The following is an 11,530-nucleotide window of genomic DNA, read 5'->3' as shown; positions in this document are numbered from 1 at the left end:
ATCGGAGGGCATCACATGTATATGGTGTGGTGCGTCAAGTACAAATTTTTTGGATAGAAATTTCAAACCCCAAAGAGTACAAATTATTTATTATAATTATTGCAATTTATTTATATTTGGGGTATTTATTTATTTATTTGTTGTTTATTAAATTATTTGGTCCCTTGGTTTTCGAGAAGTACGAATATCGGGTTTTGTGAAAATGTTTTAAAAGGGGAACATTGCCAACGGAGTGAATAGTGAGGGTTTTGAGAGAAATTGTTACCTTAATTGTTTATTTATTTATTTATTTAATTGTTCGGTATTTATTAATTAAATCCCTTTATTTGTTATATTATTAATATTAAAGGTGTTCAGTAGATAGGGTCACTCACTGAGATGATTAACATCTCACGCTCTTAAATTCTGTTCCCCTAGGTTCAGGTTGGGAGACGTTGATCGTCCGGGGCGAGCCTGACGTCTCAGTTCGTTGCCGAAGTCCAAGAAGTATTTCTTCCCTTTTTCCTCTCTATCTTGTATTGCTTTTTATCTGTCATGGTATTAATTCCACATTTGTTGTATAATGCTCTGTATACTGTGTTGGACATGTAGTTATCATTTATGCACTGGGTTGCTGCTGTTATTATTTGAAGTGCTATAAATTTGTGGAAACAAATTGTAGTAATGTGGGAGGAATAAGGGGATGAATTTTTGAAGTGTGTTTTCAGTGCAGGTAATTTTTGGTTAGTCTTACCCTTAGGGGAGGTGCTGCCGGATTTTCCGTTGGAAGGTTCGGTGGTATTTCCCTGGGATCAAGGCTTGTCTAGGGTTCCGGGGAGGAATTCTGGGCGGGTCCTGACAGTTGGTATCAGAGCTCTAGGTTCTAGTATTCCTAAGGGACTGTGCATTGTTGTGCATCCCATCCGTGTCTAATCTCTCATTTTACCTGTCTTAAAGCGTTCTTTCCCTTTATCTCGAAGTAAATTCGTTGCCCGAGTTTGAATGACTCTAATCTTCGAGGGTGCCAATAAGAATCACCTATCCTAACGGGGAATTCCTATGGCGTAGTCGAAGGTCGCGGATTGCCTTTTCTTTTTGAAGGTCAAGTAATGGGGGCAGATCCAATTCTGTGAATCTTTTTGGGATCTGAAGCAACCCTAGATATGGATTGAGTAGTTCTTATGTTTATGGACCGCTAGCATAAAGGAGTAAAGTTAAAGTGTTTCAGCTTACCTGAAGTGGTGCTTCGTGGAGGAGTTAGGAAGTCGTTACGGAGGTTAATTTCTGCAGTCATTGTAAGGAGCTATCGGAGGATGGTTGTTAAGGGTCTATGGCCCAAGTGGTTGATGCCAAAGAAGATGGGGAGCGTTGGAACTGCTAATAGTGGGAAGCAATTTGAAAGTATTTTCCTGATAAATTATCTGGATTACGACCGTAAAAAGGATATCGAATCATTATTGATTTGGCTTTGGACACCGATCTATTTCAGTACCGCCATGCCGTGTGACTCCAGTAAAGTTAAAGGACTGAAAGGCTTAGCTGCAAGAGTTGGTGAATAAAGGTTTCACTAGATCAATCATATCATCGTGAATGGCATTTGTTTCGTTCATGGAGAAGAAGGATGATTGTCTAAGGGTGTGTATCGACTATCAACAGTTTAGCAAGGTCATCACCCATAATCGATACTCGTTGCCGAGTATGAATGTGTGTCGATCGATTTCAAGGCTTCAAAATATTTTTCCGATCGATTATCAAAATTAAATGCTTTTCAAAGTGGTATTTGAAATTAAAGGTGTTTTATTCAAGTATTTTTGTTTATGTTCGTATATGTGTTTGTATGTTATATTGTTTGATATTATACTGCACCATATGGAGGTGGCGAACCAATGTGGTCCATGTAGAGCTAGCCCCATAATCATGTTGCCTACGAGTCCAGGGGATCGGACGGCCAATATAGGCAACCACCCTGGTTTGTATTGGTAGCAGAGTGTCGGCGACAGTTGGAATCATGGATCACGTAACATGTTAGAAGGTGTCGTACGTACCTCCATTACAAGCGTGCATATTTTATTTTATACTATGGATTTTAAGATATGATTTTATGCATTTATTCGTGTTTTTATTATTGTTCCAATGTGGAGTTTTAACAATTGCCTATGCAAGTTAGGTATATTTGAAAAATATATTTTATTATTTGTTTTATGTTATGGTTTCTCCAAGAGCGACTTCAGGGTTAAGTATCACCAATTGAGAATCCAAAGTAGGGTATCGTTGAGTTTAAGAAGGAGATCCTAAAGGAAGCACGTGATTCAATGTATGCGATACACCCCAAGGGTACAAAGATGTATGGAATGCTCACTAGATGACATTATGGTTTGGCATGATAAAGGAAGTTGCAGGATCCGAATAAAGGTACTTAAGCTGCCAACAAGTGGAAGCGGGAAGTGGAAATGCAGCGCACTTTTTCCTGGTACGAGAGTGGTTCTTACTGAGACAAGTCGGCCAAGCTGTTCGTAAAGCATAATATGAGTCTGCATAGAGCATCAATCGCCATCACGACTGTTTGAGATTCGAGCTTTATTTCAAGACTATGATGAAGGTTAACAGAGACACTTGGAGCGAGACTTATCTACTGCATCGCCTTCCACCATAGGTCATTGGACAAGCAAAGTGCAGAATTCACACTTGGAAGTTATGCTGAGACCATGCATTATGCAATGTCGAAGGGAGCTGGGTTGAGCAATTGGCATCGATAGAATTCGTTACGATATTAACTACCAAGCGAGCATCGAGGTGTCTTCGTATGGGACTCTACATGGAAGGCAGTGCCGAACTCCACAGTGTTGAAGTGAAGTAGGTGAGGAGAAGCATCGCACGACGACCAACGTGATTTGGATGCAAACACCTACAGATGACTATGAATAAGATGGAGGTCATCCAAGAGAGTTTGAAAGCCGCTCAAGATCGACAAATGAGTTAAGCCAGTGTGCATGAAAAAGATGTTGAGTTCGAAGTCCGAGATTAAGTTTTTGAGATTATCTCCGTAGAAGAGAGTCGTACGCTTTGGTTGATAGAGAAAGCCAAGTTCTTGTTACATTGGTTCTACGAGGTTATTGGAAGAATTGGTTTTGTGGCATGCAAGTTAGTACTTTCGGGAAAGCAGACATGGACGTGCAGCGTAATTCACGTATTGTTACTATGAAAAGACATCGAAGACCTGTCAGATCAAAAGTCTCGTGGTGAATTAATTTAGTCGAGGAAGCGACGTGGAAGCTCGAGGCTCAAATCCGCAATCAATATTCGTATGCATTTCAGCGATGTAAGAAATTTCGAGGATGAAATTTTTGTAAGGGGGGAAGGTTGTAACACCCCGTCCCGAACCATGTCGGAATTTTTGCACGTTGACCGAGGTTGACTGTTGACCGTTGACCAAAGGGGTCAAAAGTTGACTTTTTGATCCGATTAGAATTCTAGGTTGACTGAGATACCGTTACGAAGTACACGTTGGCACGAGTTCGTAGACTAGTAGCACGTTGAAAACGGAGCTATGGTTTGAAAGTTATGAGCAAAACAAGTTGAGGTCCAAACTGTCCAAGGGGTGCCGGAGTTGACTTTTTATTTATGGGGAAATGAGCTTTGACTCATACATAGTTGTAAAGTGCTCGTCGATACGAGTCCGTAGACTAGCGGCACATCCGATTTGGACATGTGGTTTGGAAGTTATGGACCTGTAGAGTTTTTCAAACACCGTATTATTTTAATATTATTTTTGAACGTGTAACGATATTCCACGTGTGACTTAATGAAAGTGATCATGTGTCACCATGTTGAGAAGCCACATGTCAACCATGTGTAATATCATATTATTTTATTATTATTATTAATATTCTTTAATTAAATTAAATTTATTTATTTTTTATTTTCCTTTTTCTTTTCTTTTTTCTTTTTCTTTTTCTTTTCTTTTCCCCACGTGGGAAAACACCTCCTTTCTCTTTTCTTTTCTTTTCCTTCCCTTCTTCTTCCCCGAGCCCGACAGAGACAAAAAAAAAAAAAAAAAAATAGAGACCTCTCTCTCTCTCTCTCTCTCCTTTGACTCTCTCCCCTGCTCTCTTTGACCGGCCTTTTGGCCGGATTTTAGTCGCCGGAAAGCCACACGCGCCGGCCACCGGCCTTTTGGGGTCGATGGAGACCGGATTTGTAATCCTCGTCGCTCAAGCTTCGATTTGGTATATTATTCGACTATTTTGGATAACGTTTGTGTTTGACCCCCCCAGGTACCGGGTATTATTTACCCGAATAAAATATTAATTTATTTGACTGTCTGTGAATTTTGTTCTAGGAGCACCGGTGAGTTGTGGAATTGATCCCATGGTGGATCATGGTTTAATTGCTTGCTCCAGGTGAGTGACCCACCTTTAAAAAATATTTTGGGCAATTAATTATGTTTATTGGTGTTTAATTGGTATCTGAAATTATGCTCATGTGGTGGAAATTAAATATAGTCGGGAAAAAAAATATTATTTTATATATATATATATATTTTTACCCATTGATACTAAACGGAAATTTTGGGTTACTAAGAATTTGTCGAGTATTATTTTATTGTGGTTTAATTTATTTATTGTGCATGAGCAAAGTATATTTCAGTAATAATCATACGTGGTTTTAAGTATTATTTTTCGGGCATAATTGGGTTAAATATTTTATGAAAATATTTGTTTCAATCGGTGGTCTAATTTTATAAATTATGCCCGCGGTATGTGAATTGTTGAATCTCGTATTACGAGAAAAGATATGGTTTATTTGTTATCGATGTTTTCGTACCGATTTGTTAAATAAAAATATGTGGGATGGTAAGTGTGAAAATTTGGTATATTTCCCACGGTAATTTTGGAAAACGGTACGGTTGGTTTAATAATTATTTTAGACGCATTCACACAGTATTGGTGTTCTGGTATATGTATATGTGGTTCAGCGCGCAAGTATTATTATTTCTCCCGTGAGTTGCCATTGGACCGTGGGCAGGCAAGTCTTATATAGTGCACACAGCCGCCCCCCTCCTTGGCCGTGATGATGGTTTCAGCAGCGGTACTGTCAGTACGCCGAAGTGCCGTTTGCAAGTTTCTCTCTTTAATCTCCCCGCCAGTCAGTGCTCAGGACGCTGGGTATCGGAGGGCATCACAGGTATATGGTGTGGTGCGTCAAGTACAAATTTTTTGGATAGAAATTTCAAACCCCAAAGAGTACAAATTATTTATTATAATTATTGCAGTTTATTTATATTTGGGGTATTTATTTATTTATTTGTTGTTTATTAAATTATTTGGTCCCTTGGTTTCGGGACGTACGAATATCGGGTTTTGTGAAAATGTTTTAAAAGGGGAACATTTCCAACGGAGTGAATAGTGAGGGTTTTGAGAGAAATTGTTACCTTAATTGTTTATTTATTTATTTATTTAATTGTTCGGTATTTATTAATTAAATCCCTTTATTTGTTATATTATTAATATTAAAGGTATTCAGTAGATCGGGTCACTCACTGAGATGATTAGCATCTCACGCTCTTAAATTCCGTTCCCCTAGGTTCAGGTTGGGAGACGTTGATCGTCCGAGGCGAGTGTTAGGACCCGTCCAGAATTCCTCCCCGGAACCCTAAACAAGCCCTGATCCCAGGGAAACCCTACCGGACCCTCCAATGGAAAATCCGGCAGAGCCTCCCCTAAGGGATGGACTTATCACAAATTACCTGCACTGAAAGCACACTTCTACTCATCCCCTTATTCCTCCCGCAAACTACAAATTGTTTCACAAATTTCAGCACTTCTCAACAATAACAACAGTCCAGTGCATAAATAAAACATAAGTGTCCCAATAGTATACAGAGCTTTAAGAAGTGCTAATCAACAGAAATACAACAAGGATGAAATAAATAATACACTGAAATGAAAGAGTACAAGAGTACTTCTCGAAACACAATAGCAGCGGAAAACTTGGTTCGCTCCGGAAGAACGTCTACCACCACTTGCACCTAAGGGAAAGGAACTTAAAAACGTGAGATGCTAATCATCTCAATGAGTGACCCTAACTACTGAACACTTTTAATGATAATAAAATAATAATAATAACAATTAAGGGAATTGAATAAATACCAACAATAAATAAATAAATAATAATAACTGTTGGAAATAATAATTTCCCTCAAAACTCTCACCAATCACTCCGTTTGAAATGTTCCCTTTTTAAAACAATTTCACAAAACCCGATGTACATACTTCCCGAAAACCAAGGGATTAAACCATTTGATAAGCAATAAATAAATAGATACATACCCCAATATATTTAATTAAAATGTAATAAATTATATTAAATAATTTTTTTTGAACACCTTTTGGGGATTAAAATATTATTTGCAAATTACACCTGACGCACCACACCATATACCGGTGATGCCCTCCGATACCCAGCGTCCCGAGCACCGACTGGCGGGGGGTTAAAGAGAGAAACCTGCAAACGGCACTTCGGCGTCCCGACAGTACCGCTGCTGAAACCATCTCCCGGCCAAGGAGGGGGGCGGCTGTGCGCAATAACAAACTTGCCTGCCCACGGTCGAATGGCAACAACAGGAGAAATAATAACCGCGTGCTAAACCATATAATACATGCGCGGTACCATGTGTCCATACACCAAAACACCAATACTGTATGAGTGCGTCTAAAAATAAACAGTAATAACCAACCGTACCGTTTTCAAAAATTACCGTGGGAAATACATTAAATTCTCACACTTATCATCCCACATATTTTTATTTAATAAACCGGTACGAAACATTGATAACAACAAACCACAATTTTCTCGAAATACGAGATGCAACCATAAAAATACCGCGGGCATAATTTATAAAATTTAAACAAATATTTTCGTAAAATATTTAACCCAATTATGCCCGAAAAATTAATACTGAAAACCACGTACAAATATTACCGAAATACACTTTGCTCATGCACAATAATTAAAACACAATAAAACCATAATTAAATCACACCACATGAGCATAATTTAAATACCAATTTAAATACCAAATAGACATAATTAATTGCCCAAAATAATTTTTGAAGGTGGGTCACTCACCTTGAGTGCGTAAATCAACTAAGATCCTCCTCGGAATCAACTCCACCACTCGTACGCGCACCTAAACAACCACAGTGTACCAACCAAAAATATTAATATTTTATTCGGGTAATTCCCAAATGGGTACCCGGGGAGCGAACACCAAACGATATCTAAAAGTTACGAGTTATATACCGAATCGAAGCTCGAGTGATGAGGATCACTGATTCGGTCTTACTTTCTGGTGATCGAACCCGACGGGGTCGGAATCTCGCCGGAAAGCTTTTCGGGTTTCGGCTCCGAAATTCTCCCAAACCATCGCGAATTGGAGAAAACGGATGCCTGATTCAAGTTCAGGAGATCGAACACAGTGGACTGGAGCCGACCGGGAAACTGGGTACTCACCGGAACAGTAACTTCCGGCGAGCCGCCGCGGTCACCGGCAACCGTCGCCGGCGGCGGCGCGTGGGGTGGCCATTGGCTGTGATTTTTTACAGATTTGTAGATCGTGGGGAGAGCAATCCAACGGGACCGGCGGTGAGGAAAATGGAGGCCGGACGGCGGAGAAATCACGGTTTGAAGATTTCCGGCCCCTCGCTGGAAAACGCTCTGATCCCGGCGCGTCGGTGGTCCGGTGGCCGTGAAACTTGGTGGGTCGGCAGGATTTGAGGAGAGGATGAAGGGTGTCTAGCGCGTGTGGCTGGAAAATAGCCGGAAATGGGCCAATCGGCGGTGGCCGGCGGTGGAGGGAAAAACTCGCCGCCGATCTTCGTCGCCTCGATCCGGGCGCGTCCAGCGGTTGATCGCCGTGAAACTTTGAGGTTTTGCCAGAAATGGGGAGGGCAATCTTGCTGGCCGGCCCGTGTACAGTAGATCGGCCGGAAAATTTGAAAATCTCCGGTGGCCGGTCAGATTTTCTCTCTCTTTCTCTCTCCTCTCTATCTTTCTCTCTCTTCCTCGAGAATTTTATCAAATAAAAGCCACTGTGTGGCACTGTTCATTCCACATGCACCAATCAGGTGACGACATGTGGCATTTCACTGTTCATCAACTCAAAAATATTAAAATATTACAGTATCCGGCAAACTTCACGCGTCCATAACTTTTTAACCGGATGTCCGTTTTAAGCATGCCGCTAGTCTGTGAACTCGTATCGACAAGCACTTCACAACCACCCATGAGTCAAAGCTCATTTCCCCATAAATAAAAAGTCAACTTCGGCACCCCTTGGACAGTTTGGACCTCAACTTGTTTTGCTCATAACTTTCAAACCGTAGCTCCGTTTTTGACGTGCTACTAGTCTACGAACTCGGGGCATCATGCACTTCGCCACGGTACCCTGGTCAACTCGAAATTTCAACTGGAACAAAAAGTCAACTCCTGACCCGCTCAGTCAACGGTCAACCTAGGTCAACGTGCACGGATTCTGGTGCGATTTAGGACGAGGTGTTACAGCGAGCCCGACGTCTCAGTTCGTTGCCGAAGTCCAAGAAGTATTTCTTCCCTTTTTCCTCTCTATCTTGTATTGCTTTTTATCTGTCATGGTATTAATTCCACATTTGTTGTATAATGCTCTGTATACTGTGTTGGACATGTAGTTATCATTTATGCACTGGGTTGCTGCTGTTATTATTTGAAGTGCTGTAAATTTGTGGAAACAAATTGTAGTAATGTGGGAGGAATAAGGGGATGAATTTTTGAAGTGTGTTTTCAGTGCAGGTAATTTTTGGTTAGTCCTACCCTTAGGGGAGGTGCTGCCGGATTTTCCGTTGGAAGGTTCGGTGGTATTTTTCTGGATCAGGGCTTGTCTAGGGTTCCGGGGAGGAATTCTGGGCGGGTCCTGACACATCCTCATGCTTAGCGCCCATTACATATTATCTATATGATATTTCATCCCAATTATATATAATTCAAAGTATGTTTGATGCTAATACCTAATAGAATAAAATTATCAATATTTTATTGGATGATGTTGGACAGACTATGTCGTTCATCTAACGTCTAATTACATATAATTTAAGGTGAAATATCTAATAAATTATATACAATTAGGTATCTATCGAGCAGCATAAAAATGTCTCATATCGCCCAAAAGAATATTGATATCTATATATATATATATATTAACATTTAGTAGGGGAATACCTGACTTTATGGATTTGGAATTTTTATAAAAAGTGTTAAGGATTGTAACATCCCATCTCGAGTTAAATTTGAAATCAAATATTAATTATTGTCTTATCCAATAATTAAACATTTGTAACCTAAGCATCCCTAATTTAGTTTTAAAAATTTGTGAGCTAAGAATCCCTGATTTAGTTTTGCCACATAGGCATCTCTCATTTTAATTAAATGAAAGATTTCCTAACAGGGCTCTAACAGTTTCTTCTCTCTATCTCTCTATGTATGTAATCTTATAAGGAGTTGGAAAACCTCAGCCGGTGAAGATCTTAGAGATGAATGAAATCTCCATCTTGTGGCAACCCTTTTCCTTCATCGTCCTAATCATCTCTACCATTTTTCTCATCCTCATCTACAAATGGTACTCCACCGCCATTAATAAAAGCTCACCACCTTCTCCAACAAAGCTCCCAATCATAGGAAACTTACACCAACTCGGTCTCCATCCTCATCATTCACTGCAAACCTTAGCTCGACGCCATGGACCTCTCATGCTGCTTCACTTCGGCAGCATTCCGGTCCTCGTCGTCTCATCCGCCGAACTCGCTAAGCAGATAATGAAAACCCATGACATAACCTTCTCAGACAGACCCAAGTTGACAGCCTTCGATAAGCTTCTCTACAATTGCAAAGATGTAGGATTGGCCTCGTACGGAGAGTACTGGAGGCAGGCTAAAAGCATCAGCGTTTTACATCTTCTTAGCAACAAAAGGGTTCAGTCTTTTAGAGTTGTGAGAGAAGAAGAAACCACATCCATGTTGGAGAAGATCGAAAAGTGTTGCTCATCTTCTTCGTCTCTGAATTTAAGTCAGGTTTTCACGAAGCTTACGAACGATGTTGTTTGTAGGGTGGCTTTGGGGAGGAAATACAATGATGGTGAAGATGGGAAGAAGTTCAAGAAGCTTTTGGAGGATTTCGCGGAGTTATTAGGGACTTTTTTTATTGGTGATTATATTCCTTTGCTTTCTTGGTTGAGCTTTGTCAGTGGTTTGGATGGGAAATTGAAGAAAGTGGCTAAAGAGTTCGATGAGTTTTTGGAAAATGTGATTGAAGAGCATGTTCATGTTGGAAATGAGGACTATAAGGATTTCACAGACATTCTGCTTCATCTTCAGAAAGAAAACGTGCCTGGATTTTCTTTAGATAGAGTTTGCATAAAGGCTCTTGTCTTGGTAAGGTTAATTCTCTTAGCTAAAAAAAGAAAGAAACTAAATAGTTCTCAAAATTCATTGTCTGTGGTAATTTTTGTCTCACACGTAACCTATTTATTATCCATCAACATATATATATATATATAGGATAATTGTCCAATCATGATATCGCTGCAAAAAATTAAGTTGAAATAAAAATGATCAACTTTCAAAATGAGGATATCCTGATTATATCAAGACTGTACATATATGTACACTTCTATCATTTATGTGTATGCTTACTCTTGGTTACCAAAAAATTGTGTATGCTTAATGAAAAACATTTAACAAATGAGTTGTTTATAAAAGATCACTTGGAAAGCCGAATAATTGTAAAACATTATTTATATAAGTCATATCAAATTACCACTAATTTCAAAATCTAAAGCTGTCAGTAAGTGCGTTTAATATGCATATTTAGTTTTTGTCTATCAAATCATTTGGTGAGTTAATTATTTATTTGTTTTACCTTTTTAGGATATGTTTGTTGGAGGTACACACACTACATCCACAGCCTTAGAGTGGGCAGTGACAGAGCTACTAAGACATCCAAAAATCATGCACAAACTCCAAACTGAGATCAGATCAGTTGCAGGTTCCAAAACCTTCATCACAGAGGATGATTTGGAAGCAATGGTTTATCTGAAAGCAGTCATCAAAGAGACTCTTCGTTTACATCCTCCACTTCCATTACTAGTTCCCAGAGCGTCAAGAACAAAAGTGGAGATCAATGGCTATGAAATCCAACCAGGTTATCAGGTCTATATCAATGCCTGGGCTATTGGAGATACTCAAGCTATGAGTGATATGCAGAATTAAACAGATAAAAGCATCTCCAATATGCTCTTTAATTAATAGCGTCATCCTCTTTAAAATAAAGAGTCAACTATCTTTTGTAAGGTCTCAAACAATTTTTTTTTAAATTCAAAAATTAATATGTTGGAGAATATCGGTGGGAAAATAAAAAGAAAAAGAAAGAAAGAGTGATTGAATTCAGATATTATCTTTCTTAGTGAAAAACATTTCTCTCTTCCTATATACAGTGATTCTACATCACTGGGAAATTTTTCTTT

At 39.4% G+C, this 11,530-nt stretch overlaps 1 protein-coding gene across 1 annotated transcript; it reads left to right on the top strand.

Moving 5' to 3' along the window:
- Positions 1-1,292: 1,292 nt before the first annotated feature.
- On the top strand, positions 1,293-11,495 carry LOC132800714 (cytochrome P450 736A117-like). Its single transcript, XM_060814959.1, has 3 exons — positions 1,293-1,380; positions 9,508-10,439; positions 10,935-11,495. The coding sequence occupies exons 1-3, from the start codon at positions 1,293-1,295 to the stop codon at positions 11,274-11,276; spliced, it is 1,362 nt and encodes a 453-aa protein (XP_060670942.1). The 3' UTR covers positions 11,277-11,495.
- The last annotated feature ends 35 nt before the right edge of the window (positions 11,496-11,530 follow it).

This window comes from Ziziphus jujuba, chromosome 2 (genome assembly GCF_031755915.1).
Source record: "Ziziphus jujuba cultivar Dongzao chromosome 2, ASM3175591v1".
NCBI lineage: Eukaryota > Viridiplantae > Streptophyta > Magnoliopsida > Rosales > Rhamnaceae > Ziziphus > Ziziphus jujuba.
This window is presented reverse-complemented; position numbering and strand designations above follow the sequence as displayed.

Bases quoted from the DNA above. Each gene is read 5' to 3' on its own strand.
- LOC132800714 (XM_060814959.1), top strand. From the start codon at position 1,293: ATGGTTGTTAAGGGTCTATGGCCCAAGTGGTTGATGCCAAAGAAGATG. The intron at 1,381-9,507 runs GTATTTTCCTGA...TAATCTTATAAG, and splicing joins TAGTGGGAAGCAATTTGAAA to GAGTTGGAAAACCTCAGCCG. The intron at 10,440-10,934 runs GTAAGGTTAATT...TTACCTTTTTAG, and splicing joins GCATAAAGGCTCTTGTCTTG to GATATGTTTGTTGGAGGTAC.